The sequence below is a fragment of the Colias croceus genome, chromosome 20, assembly GCF_905220415.1.
Source record: "Colias croceus chromosome 20, ilColCroc2.1".
Classification (NCBI taxonomy): Eukaryota; Metazoa; Arthropoda; class Insecta; order Lepidoptera; family Pieridae; genus Colias; species Colias croceus.
This window is the reverse complement of record NC_059556.1, coordinates 5,349,326-5,368,881: the sequence shown is the minus strand read 5'-3', so window position 1 is coordinate 5,368,881 and position 19,556 is coordinate 5,349,326. Positions and strand designations below refer to the sequence as shown.

At 31.3% G+C, this 19,556-nt stretch overlaps 4 protein-coding genes across 4 annotated transcripts in view; 2 read left to right on the top strand and 2 right to left on the bottom strand.

Moving 5' to 3' along the window:
- The window catches only part of LOC123700808, a 535,837-nt gene that overhangs the window by 461,229 nt on the left and 55,052 nt on the right, over nt 1-19,556 (top strand). The gene's annotated exons all lie outside the window — the stretch shown is intronic.
- Nucleotides 110-5,400, bottom strand: LOC123700806. The gene is made up of 4 exons (XM_045648146.1): nt 5,187-5,400; nt 4,862-5,010; nt 1,402-1,512; nt 110-1,110 (listed from the first exon to the last, which is right to left on the bottom strand). Exons 2-4 carry the CDS (start codon nt 4,944-4,946, stop codon nt 506-508), a joined length of 801 nt encoding a protein of 266 aa, XP_045504102.1. The 5' UTR covers nt 4,947-5,010; nt 5,187-5,400; the 3' UTR covers nt 110-505.
- Nucleotides 14,389-15,450, bottom strand: LOC123700807 (proteasome assembly chaperone 2). Its single transcript, XM_045648147.1, has one exon. It carries the CDS (start codon nt 15,319-15,321, stop codon nt 14,563-14,565), a length of 759 nt encoding a protein of 252 aa, XP_045504103.1. The 5' UTR covers nt 15,322-15,450; the 3' UTR covers nt 14,389-14,562.
- LOC123700802 (peroxisomal biogenesis factor 3) lies at nt 15,922-18,350 on the top strand. The gene is made up of 2 exons (XM_045648141.1): nt 15,922-16,129; nt 16,372-18,350. The coding sequence occupies exon 2, from the start codon at nt 16,594-16,596 to the stop codon at nt 17,713-17,715; it is 1,122 nt and encodes a 373-aa protein (XP_045504097.1). The 5' UTR covers nt 15,922-16,129; nt 16,372-16,593; the 3' UTR covers nt 17,716-18,350.

Here is a 19,556-nt window from a genome sequence, read left to right as displayed (position 1 = left end):
ACCGTAAGTATATCTAATTTATTAGTTATAATTACATATTTTACTCCTAAAACTATTTTATAAAGTGTTTTTGGCACTAATATAATATGAGTGAATAATCTACAATTTTTTAAAGTATAACGAACTATTCAATCGTTCAGTTATTTATTTCTATAATAATATTTTATATAACTACCGATGTTTCTTTCTATATTTAAATTCCTCGCGAAAGTGTGGAGCGGTTTAAGTGTCACGCTCATAGCTCTCAGGAGAAAAGTTAAATTTTCGCGAAGGTCTACAGTGAATAACTTGGCTCGTAAAATTCGTATTACCTACCTTTGTAAAATGCTTTTAACTTATTGCAATAAACATTTTTCTCTGCATACGTGTATCACTTACGTTCATTGGACATTTTAAATAATTCTAAAGTAAATAATGAAAATACACGAATATAATTTATTTGTTCCCTTACGCAGGTCAACAATACCGATAAATTCTCTGAATGTTTTACTCTTTGAGTTTTGAATTACAATTTGGAGTGCAGACAAAGTGAGGTTAGAAAGAGGAAGCTATTGAACATGAGAGTTTGTGCACTGTTACCATTAGCTGGGAGATAGGAGCTGGGTGCGGCAGGTGCGGCGTGCTCATTAGCCTTGGACTCATCGACTGACGTTCCGCTTCCTTCACTTTCATCTTCATCATCATCTGGTGGAACTGTGGCTTCGTGCTTTAAAGCCTCAGCTCTAGGAAGTAATTCCACCGAAACATTTCGTTTCAATATTTCAGCTGAAGAGTTTTTATTGGATGCCAATTTTGTAACTACTACGGGTGTAGAAATCGTTGTAGGGATCGGTGTTGTTAAAGTAGTGTTACCAGTAAGCTTTTCATAAAGTGCTTCGTCACTAACGTTGGCGAATGTTGAGAGTTTTAAAAATGTTTCCGTCAATTTGGCAGTGCTGTTTGCCGGAAAGTTCGTTGAAAAATTGAGTAGTTCGTTCCGTAGCCGTTGATTGTAGGGCGCATTGCAGAGATTGTCATCGCATGTGCAGGTCAACTGAAATTGTTCAGCTTTGTGTTCTAAAATACAGGTGGACTCTTGTGCGCTCCCACAAGAGAGAGATGTTGTGAAGTCTGGAACAATAATATTATATTAATTAATATAGTATTCAATTAATACAATAAGTTTTAATTGATCAATTAATATCCTTAAAGTAAAGTAATAATTTAAGTAAAGTGAAAAGTAATTTTCAAACCAACCCATCATATTCAAAATGAAATTTTAACTGAATTTTTAAACGTACACGCTTTGTATACGAGGAGGCTGAATTATTTAACAGAAAAGACAATTTGCATCGCACTATACATATAGTGTTGTAAAATAATAGATTTGGATTATCGTTAATCAAGTATAACAATACTCACTAGGTGCTGTAGCAATAGTGACACAGTGTGGCTGATCCGGCAAACATTGAACAGTATGCAGCTGGTCGCAATTTGTAGAGTTGCATTGATGACAGTGACGGCTCTCAACATCTGAATATAGTTAACAAACAGTATTATTAGTTATCTGAATGTAGTAGCTAAATCATAGAATCGTAGCAAAAGCAATGTTTCCATCCGAATGGACCGCACCCTCTCAATGGTTGGTGTATGGTGGTGGAGGAAGCCAACGTACGCGTCCGATTAAAAATGCTAATTTTATTAAGGAAAAGGTAATTTTGTTTGTTTTTTGAATACATCCGATATCCGGTATTTTTAACAAAGATATGTATAAGTATTTGAAATTAATATTCTATTTCAATTTGCAAAAACGTTATATTTCCACGATTATGATTTATTTCCTTGGACGATCATTATTTAGAAAATGGATATTAGTCAAATATTTCGAGGAAATACGAAGTAATTTTAAGGTCTATGAATTATTTATGGCGTCCTTTTAAATAATTTAGAATAATAATTAAGAATGATTCGTTGGGCTCAGGCTTATTACATTATTCATAGATTAATTTAGTAAATGCGAATGATAAGCTCTTAAAACGATGTTTATTAAGAAAAACTAAGTTTTTAAAGAAAACGATAATTAACCTCCCCGATAATATATTTGCCGTGACAATTATATCAATATCAAAGCAGGAACTCAACAATCTTTTTCAGTAAGAGAACAACAAACAATTACGCAAGCAAGCAAGTATATAGGATATAAATTACATATTGCGCCGTTAAGCGGACTTTTTAGTTGTTTAATCTGCACGTACCACCTATTTTTATTTTCTTCGAGCTCGACCCTAAACTGGAGGAACGTGTTTGGACTACAGTCAAGCTATTTTCGACTCATATTTAGACACTGTTTGCGGAAAACGTTTTATTAAAATGTAAATCTTCACAATATTACGAGAATAAACAAGGTACAGTTTAAAGACGTTTAAGGTTTACATATATACATGTTTTTAAATATACAGAGTACATTCTAAACATTCTACTTTGAATAAGTATATTATAAATAAACATAAATGTGGAATATGAAACAGACAGAAAAGCAAACGAGTCTCTTGGGAGGAAGATTACAAAAGCTCGGAGTGTTCACGCATAGTTACGTTAAAGAATGAACAAACAATTTCTCATATTGACTTTGAAACACGATGTTACATGTTACACAATATATCCAATGGGATTTTATTGTCTTTTAAAATCAATTTCATCGTTTATTTGCATTACATATTTGTATTTTCTAGTTTTAATTAGAAGAATAAACATACATAAGTTATTAGTTATTATTACCTGTACTATAATCTAATACCTCAGGCAACGGTTATCGACATCTAATTATGTTAAAAAAATATTTTATTTAAATTAGATACTTTTGATAATATTCATTTATTTTATATCTATTTTCATCTTCTCAACAAGCCATAAAAAATTCAATCATCATTAGAATATATTTTATGTATACCCCGATGCGTACCCTTACATTTGAATTTAGACCTAAACTTTTTATATCTTAAAATCAACATAACAATCTCGTTTGTTGTCTGGAACCTTTGAATTATTAAACTGAAATAAATTATTCCGTCTCTTCAATCTTTACTCCAACGCTTTGAATAATTGGGGAATTTTTATTGAATAGTAGCGGTCCGCCCCGGCTTCGCCCGTGGTACATGTTTACGTTTTCTCTACATAAGATCCATACTCGTACTTCAACAAATATAATAAAAAAAGAATTATCGAAATCGGTTCAGCCGTTCTCGAGTTATGCGCTTACCAACACATTTTGCGATTCATTTTTATATATAAGATTTTAAAGCTTACGACTAATAGTCGTTAGCAATTTACGGGATTAATTCCATAGTAATGTACTTTTGGACAAAAGTTATGACGATGTGTTATTTGCAAGTTGCTTTTTTACAAAATGGATAGTCAACAACTTATATTATCATCATTATACCTAACTATATACACCTACATTGTTTTAAGCAATAATTGTATTTAAAAAATAAAATAGAACACTGAAATTATATACCTACACAAATTTAAGTCTCATAAACGTAAAGTAAATATCTTCTACTTTACAGTTAGTAGTTAGGGCGTTGTGGTTGCATTAAAATAATATAGCCACTTAAAGTAAGTTAACTAATTAAGAGTTCTAATGCCTTAACATCAATTTAGGACGATCCTAACCCACAGAGGGGTTGTATAAGTTACCTGAAACGTAGTTTCGAACCTCGTAACGTAACTTGTAGATCTATATCCATTATATATTGAGTACAGTAGTAGTACAAGCGAAAGCACATGATTATGTTGCAAAGACTTATATTTTTTATTATATATAGACATAAAACGAAAATGCCTTCCAGTCTATAATTAACCAAGGCCATAAAAAATCGATTTAATCTGCTTATTTTTTAGTAATTGTTTAAGAAAAAAAGCCGAAATAAATTTTAATTCATATCAGGCATCAAATGTATGACTTAAAAAATACCTATACAAAAATTAATCCCAATTAAATGGTGTACAATTTCACGAATAAATAAGAAAATTCTTTTAAAAGAAAGCGATACGAATAACTATTGTAAAAATTCGCTGCGCAACAAAACACACATTCAAAATCAATTCAAAATAATAATAATTAATACAAAATCAACATCTCTTTAATTACAAGATCCTACTACCAATTCTCGAGTGTAAAACTATGGACTTAAGTTGAAGCGACCGTTTACTGGGAATCCATTATAAAAGGTAAAATCGGCAAAACTTTATGGAAAAAAATATGACTTATAAAATTTATTGACCTATATCTTTTTACCTTAATAACAGCCTTATGAGATCAACTGTAATATAACTTTTGCACATAAAGCTCTAAAAATGCATGACGACTTATAATAGAATTATGCATAATACGGATGCAGATTATATATATCTCTGCCACAATTTCCTTAATCGAAAACAAGGAAATAATTTTTGTGCTTTTTAAAAACGGATTTGAAAATGACGAGTGTGGTGTGAAACTAGAGTATATATTAATTATTAGTAAATACTTTTTCGTTTTTGGTACGCCATTATTAGATTTTCTTTTGCCTTTTTATTTTGCTATAAGCTGATATAAATATGTATTATAAAACTTCTATTATTATCAAGATACGTATTTAATAAAAATTATCCCCTACAGAGAGTTTATTATAAGTAAGGTAAAAACGGAGAAAATCGTCATAATTGTCGCTAATATACTAATTAAATTCTCTATTAATAAATAAGAATATCTTGTAATAATCTCAACAAACTTGAAGTTTGAATATCAATTCATTAACTTTAAACAATACAGACATCTCTGCTAAGGTTAAAAACCTTATTGTGGACAAATATTTAATTTAACTATAATAATTATTACCTGCATGTGGCAAAGCTCCAGTCCTCGTGTCAACAATTAGAAGAATCAAAATACTCAAGAACCACATTGATGCCACCATTGTCATTATATCTTACAATATCATCAATAACGATCAATAGTATCAATATATTGCTAATTTAGATGAACGACTGAAACAAATACGAAGTTTTATTAATATAAATTGAATGTATATAATGTATATAACTTAATGTTTTATTAATTAATATCCTTATATGATTTTACAGTCAATATATGTTTACATTTTTTAAATAAAAATAAAACCGATTGAAATTATTATCAAATTAATTATGATGCATAGACTTACCTACGAGACACTTTATAATTAACTTAAATAATTAATCTATGTGTGTAGATTGAACTTTGACACATTAATAATTTAGCAACAATCTCACTTAACTACAGTCTTGAAGTTAATAATTAATAAACTCGCTGAATTTGTCCACGTGTTGGGAATTCTGCTACGAAGCAGCGTAGCGCTTGCGGCTACGTCGCGTAGACGACTGCCGTAGCCCCGAGAGGCGGTATGTAAGCCAGCATCAGGAATGACAGACTATTTAAATTTAAAAATAAAAATGATTGTGGTTTGCTGATAAAAATATCAAACCGCAAACATTTGATGGTAAAAATGTTATCAAATTATTAATATTTTCACACGTTTCTTCTTTTTGTTTAATTGAGTATGCAATAATTAATTATTGCATACTCAATTAATAAAAATATATTATAATCACGTAGCCTTGTGTCAATTTTACCAGTCCAATATTCAAATTGTGGTTGTAAAACGTGTGTATTCCAGAAATACGTTTGAGGTATGTAATTGATAATCATTATCCGAAAGCGATTAATGTGACTTAATAATAATGTGGACGTGTTGTTATTTGGATAATCCATTTACATGTTACATAAAATATTATTAAATATGATGTGATATCATAAATAATTATACATTTTTATAATGTTTGGAGTGTTATATTTTTGTTAAAAATTAATTTTTGTATAAGATATACAGTTTCAGTGTAATCCATAAAATGAAGGTAACATTGACAACCTATTTCCATATTTAATTTTTAAGACATATTCAGCCACGATATTGTATATCCAGCCTTATGTATGAATGTGGGAAATAACCCAACAACCTTAACAACATCTCCCCGCAGTTCTATCGCATGCTTTTACAGAAAATCGTTTTTCTTCTAACAAAGTGATGCTTAATAATAGCACTAGATAAATCTCGGCAATATCCATGGCTATTTCAAAAGGAATCTTTCACCAAGATAAAACTCCGCATTGCGGAGAGACGCTCATCGAATGAAAAGAAGTAATTATTTACAAATAGGTGCAATACATTCAGAGGGCAAATAAATCTCAGGAAAGGTATCTGGGATATCGGAATTAGAGGAGGGGGAGAGGGAGGCACGTAACATTAATTGACAATCTCCGTATCCAAATGCCCCCGCTATTCGTATGTTATTCATCCACAAATGTATTAGTTGATGGCGTTCATTAAGATCCTATGGTGTTATGACTTATGTAACATCATTTGTACCTTAATAATTTTAACATGAATATTAAGCGTATATTTAAGGATTCATTGGGATGGGAATCGCATAGAATGAAAATTGATGTTCTCAGAAATCGTATTATTGCGGGAACAACTTCATTTTCGATATAACATTGAATTCAAGTTGGCTTCTCTACCAATGTTTTCGTATTAATGTTGAATTTTACTTTAAAGTCTTTAGTATATTATAATAAAATTATAGTAAACTAAAATCACTTCAAGTGAAATAATAATTTACGTTTAATGTTTAATGACCTTATCCTAATATTTTAAAATAAACGCGTTTAACTTTCGTAACTCTAAATTGTATGGCTCACGACATGTAGGAACAGCGTGTATGGAATCCATTACAGTTTTTGGTGAGCAAAGTTAGTTGCAAGAACGAAAATATTCGCCCCAGGGGTGAAACTCGGAGACGAGTTTACTCGAGTTACATAATGTTAAAATTTTATTCGTAAGAATAATGAAGAATGGAATTATACAACTGAAACTGAGGATATTTAAATTTAAATATGTACCTACTTATACTTGTTTCAAATTGTTATACCTAATAACATAATAGAAAATGGACTAAATTATAGTTTTTATATTTGAAATGAACATTCGGTTTCGTAATATGTAATTCATCACTTACCTACTATGTATATTTTCACTGCCTGGATCTTAAAGGTATTCAGTAAACATAAACGAATAAATAAATAGTACAAGTCATGCATAAAAATTTAATGGGCAACAACAGTATATCAAAGATCCAAAACATCTTTAACAAGACATAAAATATGGCCGTGTTTGTGTTATGAACCGATTTTTGAATACGCCGCTTAATCCTTATTATCCTCGAGTCTATCCTTAGAGTCTATCTGTCTTGTAACTCGTAATAATATTGTAAATTCTAAAGTAAACTATAGGTATATGCGCCTTTATCTGTTAGTTACGTTTCACAAGATGAGATTTCACTTTGTTCTTAGTGCGTTCGAAAAGATTCTATGCAATGTTCTAATAACTACTGAATAACACTGAATACGATTTTTCGTTTACACTAAATGATCACAAAATAATGTTCTTGCTCTTGCTCTAGCTCTATGTTCGTTTGATTTAAATACACCGTCATATTTTATGCACAAATATGATTATTCATATAGCCTTCTTGAATGTGACAAGGCGCAACATACTCATAATGTTATAAAAGAATTATTCCGAAAAATATGCATTGTCCTACAAATTCCATCTTCATATCATCATATTGATGTAAGGATATAATCAAGTATTCAACTTGGAAATTGGTCCTTTATCAAAATTAAAAAAGTTACGATGTACATATCTAATTGTTAAATTTCGTTCTTTATAATAAATGCAGTTCCAATAAGTATTTGAGGGAAAATGTATCTACGTATACATATTTATCTTTATAGTAACTATGCAATTCCATAACATTAGATGCCTAAATCACTATCAATTTATTAAAGTTATATAAAAGCACATTACAAAAGCGGAAAAGCCTTATAAAAATGTGCAGTTGATAAAATAAATAATTCAATTCATCTCTATTATTTTGTAGAAAACGAAGAAACTTTTGTCTGTTTATTTGTAAACATCTGCGAGTTTTCATAACAAACAACAGCATTCAACATTCAAACAGCAGCTGTAGGTACTGGCATCATTTCAATTATGAGAAATAAAAACTTGAAAACCATTGTTAGCTTTCACTTCCAACATTGAACCCCGGGGATGCTTATTGCTTATGTTTAATTTTGTATAAAAATTATATCTGACAACACAATATCGTTTGTAGCTATTACAAGCAGACGATATTTAAATTACGCCGATTTGGATACAAAACAGCTTCGTTAAAAAAGTAATTCCACGAAATAGAAGTGAGGATGGGTTTAAAACGTAATGGAGTCATAATCAATGTGAAAACGGTTTAATCAAGCGACGGAGTTGGCTCAGAGCTCCAACCTAATGCAATTAACAGAATAGGCTTCACAGATGCTGTACTAACGATACCTTTCTTCTGAAATGTGCGCTTCGTGCTGATAAGGATGCGATATGGGAAATTTTGTTAATGCAATATTAGGTACGTTCGCAAACAAAACAATCATGAAAAATTTAGTTATACGTTTATCAGACAACTAAGCTTACAAATGAACGATATCAGTTCATAGGTATGTAGTCGATAAACATCCATTTAGTGAATACGATACTAACAAATAAATAGATGAAATTCTAAGTTATAATAATTATATTGTAAACTGTTACGCATTTTGTTTCTACCTAAAGATAATACATAAAATGTGGAAGCAAGTTTTTTTATTATTTCTACTGCATGAACATGATCTACCTACCTACTAGTACCTACTAGAATAAAATTTATGGGATATTTTATAATGTCTTGAATCGCGTTATCTAAAACGTTTTCGTACGTAACTACATATACTTATAATACTTATAATAAATACTTTTATGGGCATAAAAATGTGTTCGTCGAACCCCCTCGCTACTTACATCACTCCTGCCTTTCATATTTGTCACTAGCGATGCATAAATCCTTCGACAAAATAATTGATGATGGCACTTTGTAACATGTACCTAATTCAGATATATGGGCCTATATCAAGAAGCTTATATCCTCTAATACACTGGAGATTGCACTATGACCATTAACTTGAAACAAGAAACTATGACATTCAATGACGTCAGTCATGTTTTTTGTCTCTTTCTGTCGAGTGACCACGCTGGTTTGTAAATTCAGGATTTTTCAAAATAGAAAAAACTAAAAATCATGGTCTATAAATAATAACGACATATATTTTTAACAGTATTTATATTATAATATTATGGTCATACTTTATAGGTAGGTACATACAATTTTAATTGGTATAGAATGATAATTATAAATAATTTTTGGCTACAAAGCTTGGATATGAACCGATATATAGCATTAACATCCTTTGTAAATAGAGGAAAGTTGTGTTTTGCATCAGATGCTGTTTACCAAATTGTTAGCTACTCAGATCTTCTTTTTAAACGCGTTGCTTCGACGGGTCAATTTCAAGCCAGAATCATCAAAGAAAAACTGTTTATAGCAGCCTTGCACAAATTTCAGCTAACTTTACAAAGTTTATTTTTAAAAAGGTATTTTTTTCTGGGTCGTAATCCTCAGTAACCTTGATGGGCACATATATTTCTTTTTATTTTACTTTTTGGAAAGCTGAAATACGTAAAACAAAAAAATATGAGGTAAGTTAAAAAAGTATAAATTTCAATGTAAAAACGAACAATCTTATAACTACATGTGAGTGCAATACCGATGTCATGTGTTGTTTCATTACTAGTAACAATCTTTAAAATGGTGTTCTAAATTTTCATCATAATATTGTTATTACAATATATTCTCTTCGCTATCCATAAAAACTCGTCATCATGGTTACCTTACTTGTTAAATTTGTTTATTGAAAACTTGTTGAAAAATGATAAAGTATTAGGGAAATAACAAATTTAACATGACTGCTTACTAAAATGATGCTAAATTAGACAATTTTTGCCATTGAAATGATTCTAAACAGGTAAATGCAGGAGTATTGAGGAATATTGTAAATAACGTAAATATACACTTGCCTGTGAAATTCTATGCCAGAATTTGGTGTCCAAACACTTCTGCAATTTTGCACAATACAATGCATTCTTTATATTCGGAAAATATTCATTAAATAAGCAACAATATTAACTTAAATATTCGAAGCGACGCAATTTTTTTGACACACATGCCATATTGACAAAGTGAGAGTTGCTACAATTTTATTATGGTGACTACCCATAATCAGGGAGTATCGCTTTTTAATAATTGGTTCAGATACTTAGTTTATTTAGCATAAATAATAATTGTCTCATCCAACAATGCTTCTGAATGACGTTGTTGGCAATTTATCAACAAACTCATGTACAAAAACTAACCTTTTGCACAGAATATTACAGCATACATAGTAGCCTTGGGAAAACTTCGTATTAACAGTGGCAATACCAAGTTAGGTGTGAAAGTGATAAAAAACATGAACTGGGCAATATTTTCTTGTTACACGTCAATGTTCATACCGAAATCTCCAGTGTATTAGTTATAAGCTTCTTGGCCTATATAGTTCGAGGCGACACGACGACGTATGCCCAATAATATTATCTACGTGCGGCTTTTATAATCGAGCCAATTTAATAGGCAACATTTGACGTCTATCAATTTTATCTTCGAAGAGAGGTAACCTGCTTAAAAACATCGATTAAAGTGTATTAATCGATACGGATTTGAAACATTTGTCAATCGAATTTATTAATTTATGATGATTTTTATTCACAAGTAATCAATGCATTCGATTCTAGATGTCAGATTTCGATTTTTAGAGTAACGTCTCTAATATTTAAAAAGAAAAAAGGTTTATTGACACAAAATTGTAGCGACGTCAGTTCTTCAATTCAGAAATTGTTTATTATGTTTAGGATGGTTTATCAGTAAAATGAAATCTTAAAATAACTTCTATCGGTCATTATTATTATAAATATGTAATCGTAATAGAAAAAAGTTATGCAAATGTGCAGTTCTAACAAAACGAAATATCATGCTATTCTATGTCGTCGTTACTAGGTTACGTTGTTGAATTTTGTTGAACTGTCAAATGTTGCCTATTAAAATGGCTCTACTATAGTAAATGAATTTTAAAACATCATACTTTTTACAGTCACGATACCAATGTCCATAAAAAAGTCATTGATCAACATAATTATCTAAAAGGTCTAATTGAATTTTCTTTGCATATACGTACCTATACTTATACATATTCTTACTACACTAATCTATAGGCATATAAACAGAGTTCCAACAAAGATGAAACACATAAAATACTTTCACACATACTCCAGCATAAAGATAATATTATACAAATCAATTGGGAGGCAGGGCGCGTAATCCGCCTGGTCCACTTCCCCTCGCATTAATATTCATTCAGCGTGATCGGATTTGTGTTGTACAGCCTGTAATGGTTATGAAATATCATATATATCTTTTAATACCACCACACATGTTCCGAGTTATAATCATAAGATAGACGCGTAATATTAGATCTAAATACAAATAATAGGGTTAACAAAACCATAGTCCATAACTACTATAGCAATGTACTGGAAGTCAGTTTCGGTATTTTAGCTCGTTGTTTCATTGAGTTGTCAGTTTTATTGGAATTTGGATATTTTATTGTTACGTTAGATATTATCTGCAAGAATAATAAATGACCATTAGGAAGTACCTACCATTAATTTGCGAACACCTACGTTAGCTACGATTACCTAAGTACCTATTCTGTGCCTACATTTAAAAAGAGTAGATATATGTAGTAAGTATATAATATAATAAGAGTCAATGATTGACATTTATACGATTTGATAGCAATATACAAAAAGCGGCATTAATAAATTATGAATCAGAGCCAATTTATTACTCATTCACAATTCCCACGTTGCGCATAATAATAATGTCACATTTTGCTATCAAACTTACCTAACTACTTGCTTTTATACTATTTTCAGCATCGAGCCACAATCATATTTAAGTCACAGTTAAAACCTTAGGTTAAAACATACGCGTTTTATATTAAAATAATTGCAATTGATTAAAATCAACCTACACCTCCTCCAGACTCCCACCTCAAGTTTTAATAATAATTAACCAACTTTTACTTCAGAACAACAACGAAATAGGTACACAAAAAATGTACTGAATAGGGTATGATTTATCATTTATCAATTAGGTAATATAAAAAAATAAATTCCTTATATATCTAGAATATAAAAATGATTTTGTTGACAACTATTTATACGCCCACGGTTTCACTCGCATAATCAAAGGAAAACCCGAATAATTCCCTATAACCTGTACAATATAGGTACCTATGCTAGTTCTCACTTCGGAAATTTAAAATGTAGGGACTTAAATAGTTATCCGAATAAAGGGACGCACAAAGAAAATTATTTAAAAGTTATAAGTAGGTAATACAGTTAGCTCCAGTAAACATCCAGTAAAATAAAAGCTTAAAAGCCTACATAATCGTCTCATATCTACTAGACGTGCTTTAGATTTAGAGTCACCCTTAACCTGTTAACGGTCTTTTTTATAAATTACACTTTTATACTCCCATGCCATAAAGATGTTATTGCCTTTGAGCGATAAGAGGCAATTTATTGGCGCCCTCACAGCTAGTGTTAGTTACCCTTGTCCCTTGTCTGATTGCGTAATTGTTATATTTGTCTTGTCGTTTTGTTAATCGATAGCGTAATAAAGATTCGGGATTCAACATAAATAATCAGAATACCTAATCGAAATAAATAAATCGTTTCTATAATCAACGTGATATACAGCGTAAGGGCCATATCACACTAGCATAGCGGACTGCGAGAGTTTTTAAAGCGGAGCGGGTGCGCAACGAACACGCCGCGGTTGCGCAGCGAATTCGTTGCGGACGCGTGGCAGATGCGCAACGTTTACGTCGCAGTAATGTACTCTCAGTAACAAAATGGATTCCGTGCTGGTTGTTACTTATAACTTGTGATAGTATAATAAGAGATCATTCTTTTTTACGAGTTTCATAACATTGTTTCATGTTTTATCTATTAAATCTCGGTTGAAATGCAATCTGATAACTTACCTAATTGCTCCTTAAGAAAGTTCATTAGTGAAATAAATGTTAAAGCTCAGGGCTATCTTATTATTAGATAAATAGCAGTGAATAGAAAATTTTATCAAGCAACCAGCAACTCACTATCACTTTGCTCATAATAAGGTTCAAAAAATCTCTTTATAACATTCGTTGCTATTGGGAGAGATTATACTGGTCAGTCGTTACATACTTTTGGAATGTATGGTACCTACCTAAGGTACCTACATTCTAAAAGTCCTAATTCAAAAACGTATTAAATGTAATTCAATTTTGAAGCACTTTTTCAACAACTCCAGTTGATAATACATCTTTAGTTAATTAAGTGCATTTCCATGAGTGCCATATCCACAGTACGGTTAAAAAATTGAGTTCTACAGAAACGATGGAAATATTAAATGGAAGTTAGGCAAGGCGGAAGGGCTGGCGTTTGTGCGAGAGTATACAAAATGGCGTCGACGCTTCTATTCGCAGCGAAATCGTTGCGCGTCTGCGACGTGTTCGCTGCGCATCCGCGGCGTGTTCGTTGTGCGCCCGTAACGTATTCGTTGCGCACCCGCTCCGCTTTGAAGACGCTCCGCAATCCGCTAGTGTGATATGGCCCTAAGACACAACACATCTTCTATATATTATATGTTACAGTCTTGGTTACAGTAAAAACCCTTAACCAGTCAATAACCTTATTGACCGGTAAAATAAGTCAATAAGGTTATTAACTAAAATCCTTATTGACTGATTTTATCTGACAAAATCAGTCAATAAGGATTTTGACCGACGCCCTCAGTCAATAACCTTATTTACTAATTTAAAGAGCAGACATTCCGTCAATATAGGATTTGACCAACGTTACCATGTAATAAAATACAGATTGAGCATACTAAAAGTGGGTTGTGATTAATCCATTTAATATTAAATTCTAACTGAGCGACTAAATTACTAAGGCAGCAACTTAATATTATATGAGTGACAGGGAATATTAGAATACACTGTTTCATTTAATTACTATTTGATGGCAGTACTCTGCCCATTAAAATGTATTTCAAAGTGATTCTATTCAAATCATGCTAAATAATGGAAAAAATGCACATAAATATAAGATCATTCAAATATTATAATGAAGCTGCTTATTTTGTATTTTTATTAATTCAAATTAATATTTGTTAAAAAAATATTTGATATTAATATAAACTCGATAAATTGTCACATATAAATAAAAAAGATCCTTTTAAGCATCAATTAAAACAAACAAACCATCTGAATAATTTATTGAATAGATATTATCATTGTATACATAATACACTTAAATAGTAATTTTTGTTTCTTACTGTTATAGAACTGATTAAATGTAATAAGGAAATGGCCATTTTAATTTTGTCTTCTATAATCAGAGAAGTTCTAAAATATTTCTAATATTTAAATGGAAATTAATAAATATCTTGCGGAGGTGGCCTGCCGAATAAATGCTTCCAAGATTCTGGTTGAATCATCTGTTCTGAAATATCTTTATCTTTATCAAAAATTTCAATGAGCTCATGAAGTTTTTTGACCATTTCTATAGCATCAGGAATGTTGTCTCCTTCTGAACAATATTTATATAACAAAAAACAAGGCAGAGACTTTTCTTTGCAAATACTGAAAAGCATTGGTGCAAATCCTCCACCAAATATTCTTATTTCATTTTCTATTTGATGGTCATGGTCAATCATATTATTCTTCACAATTTGTGTTTTATAGTGTGTGTAAGGATAAACGATGTATCTAAAAGGCGATGTCATTATATACCTTCTTTCATGAGCGTAGCTGCTTGTCAATATTATCATGTCTTTTATATTTTTTCTAAGGAACTGTTTTACTATATTTTCCAGAAACCCTTGTGCATATTTGAATACCAGAGGCGCCTTCATTTGTAAAACAATTAATTTAGGTGATGATGCTCTATACACTTCACATGAAGTCGATAAGACTGTAGAATTGATATCGTAAGGATTGCACCCAATAACTGGAAACTGTGCCGGTGTATATATTCTTACAATTTTGTCCATTCCCAAGGAAGAAATTAATATATCGCACGCGAGCTGTCCCACATTTCCAACAGCAACACTTGGAACTATAAGAGTATAACCATTTAAGTCGACTTTTTTTAGCCACATCCAGTGATCTCTCTCTGCTCTCTCTCCAATCATCGTGATTCAAGTATCTGGTGCTCAGGTTCAATTGAAAAATAAACACAATTCACTTAAATCAATTAAATAAATAATGTTTAAAATTTTCCCGATTATAATACCTATGTATCTGTTAATGATTAGCAGAATTGAGCACAGATAACTGAATTGAGTATTCAAATAATTTTTTTTATGTCAAAATTTATAAGTACAATGTGTCACAGTGTCAGTGTCACTGTCAGGATCGTCAGGACAGAGAGCACCCATATAGGGCAATGGGGCAAATTTAACGACTAAAATTATTACCTGTAATACACCTTCCATAATTAGTCAGTAATCAGATAGGTAATGAAGATTATGAGTGTTTTAGGAGGTGCAGTACGCAGCGCCTGTTGACAAAAATCATCCTTTAAAATATAGGACTATTCTTATAAGTACATAATTTGAAATGAGTCAAGTTTATTGACTAATTGTGATTAAACGTTAGTACCTATATTATGCGTTAAAAACTGGTATATCTATGCTTAGTGCTTGTGACCCCATGAACATACAAATACAATATGTTTATTGTTTATAATCTGTAGTCAATTGAATAAATTTTAGCAGTCTGTGGCTAAACGGCGATCAATCATCAATTATAAACGTCAAGTCAAAACGGTCGAATCGTAAATGTCCAAAAAATAATTGTGTGCTCATAATAATTACATATTGTCGTATACTACAAAGGAAATTAACCTGGTAATATATCTTGATTATGAACGATATTGAAGTAGGTGATCCTCAATTAGAAAAGTTTATATTGACCGAAACGCAAAAGCAACGATTCCAGGTAAATTTTCGAAAGAAAATTATGTTTGTTCACTTTACAGATACATATTAGTTTAGAATGCAATCTTATCCTCGTTTGATAAACTACAAACAATCGTACATAATATAATATTATATGTATTGACTCTAACATACTTGACCTTTGCACTTTATGTAAATATTCTCGCTAATGTAACTTGTATCAATTTTTTATGATGAAGTATTTTTATTCAAAACTTTAATATATCACATACGTAATTTCAGGTATTAGTCCACGGTCTCACTGATACGTGCTGGGACACTTGCATGGGAAAGCCCTCAAACCGATTAGACTCGAAAACAGAAGTATGCATTATGAACTGTGTTGAAAGATTCATTGATGCTACTACTTTCATAACTAAACGTCTTATGAACACAACAAAATACCGATCTGATTCCCCTTTAGAATTTCAGTAATTAATAACTGGTCGCAGAGAATTTGTTAAAATGTTTTCAAGCATCAAAAATTTTTTACATCGTCATAGAAGGAAGTTTATTGTAACTGGGGCAGTATTTGGGTCTATTTATTTCCTTTTGAGTTATGCACAGAAGAAGTTAAGAGAATGGCAAGAAAAAGAGGCGAAGAAGTTCTTTGAAATGACAAGAAAGAAACAACATTTTGAAAGCACCGAACGTACCTGCAACCAAACCATTCTTTCACTTTCAAAGATTGTATCTGAAAATATTTTAAGCATACTAAATACAGAAGAAATTGTACAAAAATTACATGACAATCCAGAAAATAAACTAGCATTATGGGAACAAATGAAAGTTATGATATTTACGCGTATTTGTGTGTTAGTTTATGCTCTTTCTATTCTACAAGTAACTTTACGAGTACAGCTTAACATCATTGGTGGGTATCTCTATAGGGACTCAGTGCTGGAAGTTGAGCCTCTTATAGATAGTAATTTACAAGCTAAATACTTATCTTTATGCCATCACTTTGTTGGACCTGGTGTAGAAGACTTAGTGAAGCAAATTGAAAAGGCTGTTAAACGAGTGGTAGATCCAATATCCCTAAAAAAGAAGATCACTTTGCAGGAAGTAGAGCAAGTGTTTTGGTCTATACAAACTATACTATGTACTGATACAACTGAAGGAGATCCTATTAAAAAGATGGTTCACTATCTGATTGATCATACGGAAATAAACGAAGCTAAATTTGACACCATTGTGAAGGAAACTATGGATGTATTGGAGAGTGATGAAGTGACCTCTATCACAATGTCCTCTGTTAGTAGGAGTTTTTCATCAGTTATTGATGAAATTGCAAATTTATTTGTCACAAAATGGGTGCCAACATCCAAAAACCATTTAGAAGTCAGTGACGGGCATGTTGTCACAAATGGAGCCATGAAACTTGGGAGTCAAGGGGAACCTTTTATTGATGTGAATAAAGTTGACATGCATTTTGTAAAACTACTGCCAGTTGTCAATGAGTTGATAACAAAAAATACATGCAAGGGCAATACCAACATTCCAGACTTGTTAACACAACAACTTACTTTAAACGATAAATTGAAATTGTTAGGTGCTAATGTTTATGAAGTTTTTAGCAATACATAATTATAGTGTATTTAACATTAATCTCTTTTTCCATGGTTTTCCATGAAAACTGAATAAAAGATTACATTAAATGTCATAATAGATATGAGAAATAAGGTAATTAGTGACATTTTAGTTTAGATTATTCTATTTTGATTTTGTAAGAGGATTTGTGCTGTGCTTGCTTTTCCTAAAATTTTAATATTATGTAAAAAACGGTTGGAATTACTTGAATTATTGTAATTTACTTGTTTTCTATAAAATGTGACTGGGTACATAATAAAAACTTGTTATTTATAATTATTGTTGTTAATGGTTTTCAACAAACATTTATTTTAAACATACAGTTTCAAGTATTTGTAGTGTGCATTATCCTCAAGATTAGCAAAACTTACATTACTAACTACAAATACATATAATTTTATCATTATGCAAATGAAATTAAGTTTTCGTTGTTCATGTAACATTGTAATTAGTAATTACACAAAATATGACCTAAACCTTTGTAGTTTGTATGTTTTCGGAAAAAAATAAAAAATCAGGAGGCCATATGCAAAATAGTGATAACTTATCATTGTAGTGTTAATACATATTATGTGCATTATCTTGTAATAAATTTTTTTGTTGAGGTCTCGGGATTGGTGACCTTGAAAAATTTTAAGAGTACATACTTATCCATACTAATATTATAAATACGAAAGTAACTCTGTCTGTCTGTCTGTAACTCAATCACGCCTGAACTACTGAACCAATTTTCATGAAATTTGGTATGGAGATATTTCGATACCCGAGAAAGGACATAGGCTACTTTTTATCCCGGGAAAATGACGCAATCCCGGAAATCCCACGGGAACGGGAACTACGCGGGTTTTTCTTTGACTGCGCGGGCGAAGCCGCGGGCGGAAACCTAGTTAGTAATAAATAATTAAATGTTGAATAAAAAAGTTCTTGAATTAATTTAAAAAAAGACGTGTGGCACTCGGGGACTGCCGCGGTAAAGCTATTGCATGCTATCTATGCCTTTAAGCCACACCTCCGCCCGTCGGAGTGGGGAGCGTGAGGTTTTTCGTTACGGAATTTCTCGATTCGGTCCCCGCGCTCAAGGCCCGCGATAGAAGCTATGCAATAGCTTAAAATAAATCAGTGACTGCGATTTTTCTGTATAAAATTAGAAATGTTTAAAAAAGGTAGGTACCCTTTTACCTAGGTACCTAACAAATAAAAATAATATTACTTATTTTTAAATTCCTAGCGGCAATCGCGATGTATCGAACAACCGCCACTGGTGGTTAATTAAAATTCGAAGGGAATTAATTAACTCTATGTCGTCATCATTATAAGATTAATAAATAGACCTTCCTAATGCCTTTATAACTTCCCTGTTATACATGACAGGAAAAGCTCGAGTTATAATAATAATAATTATACCCGACAAAAGCGTGAATGTATATATTATGTAAGTACTTAAAATTTAACTATTCAGGCATAACTAGGTATTTTTATTAAAAGGTAAAAATTTGTAGATAGTAATAGTATGTAGCTTTTCGCTTTTATTTTGAAGTTGCTGTAGTTACTTACATTTTAATGTCATGTTCTAAGAGTACCTACCTAGGTAATTTAGTTATCCAATGATAAATATAATAAAAGTCATTCATCATGATAGATTTCTCTATTAGTAGGAACTCATAGGAAGTAAGTATGACCCATAATATTATGACCATTCAAGAAGTGTCCTTATTCATGACATTACGCGACTAATACCACATTAAATTCGCAGGCGAGTTTTTTATCGTTTTTTTAATCTTAATGTAACGACTAACTAGGTATTTTTATTGTTATTAATCAGCAATAGGTAGGCAAAA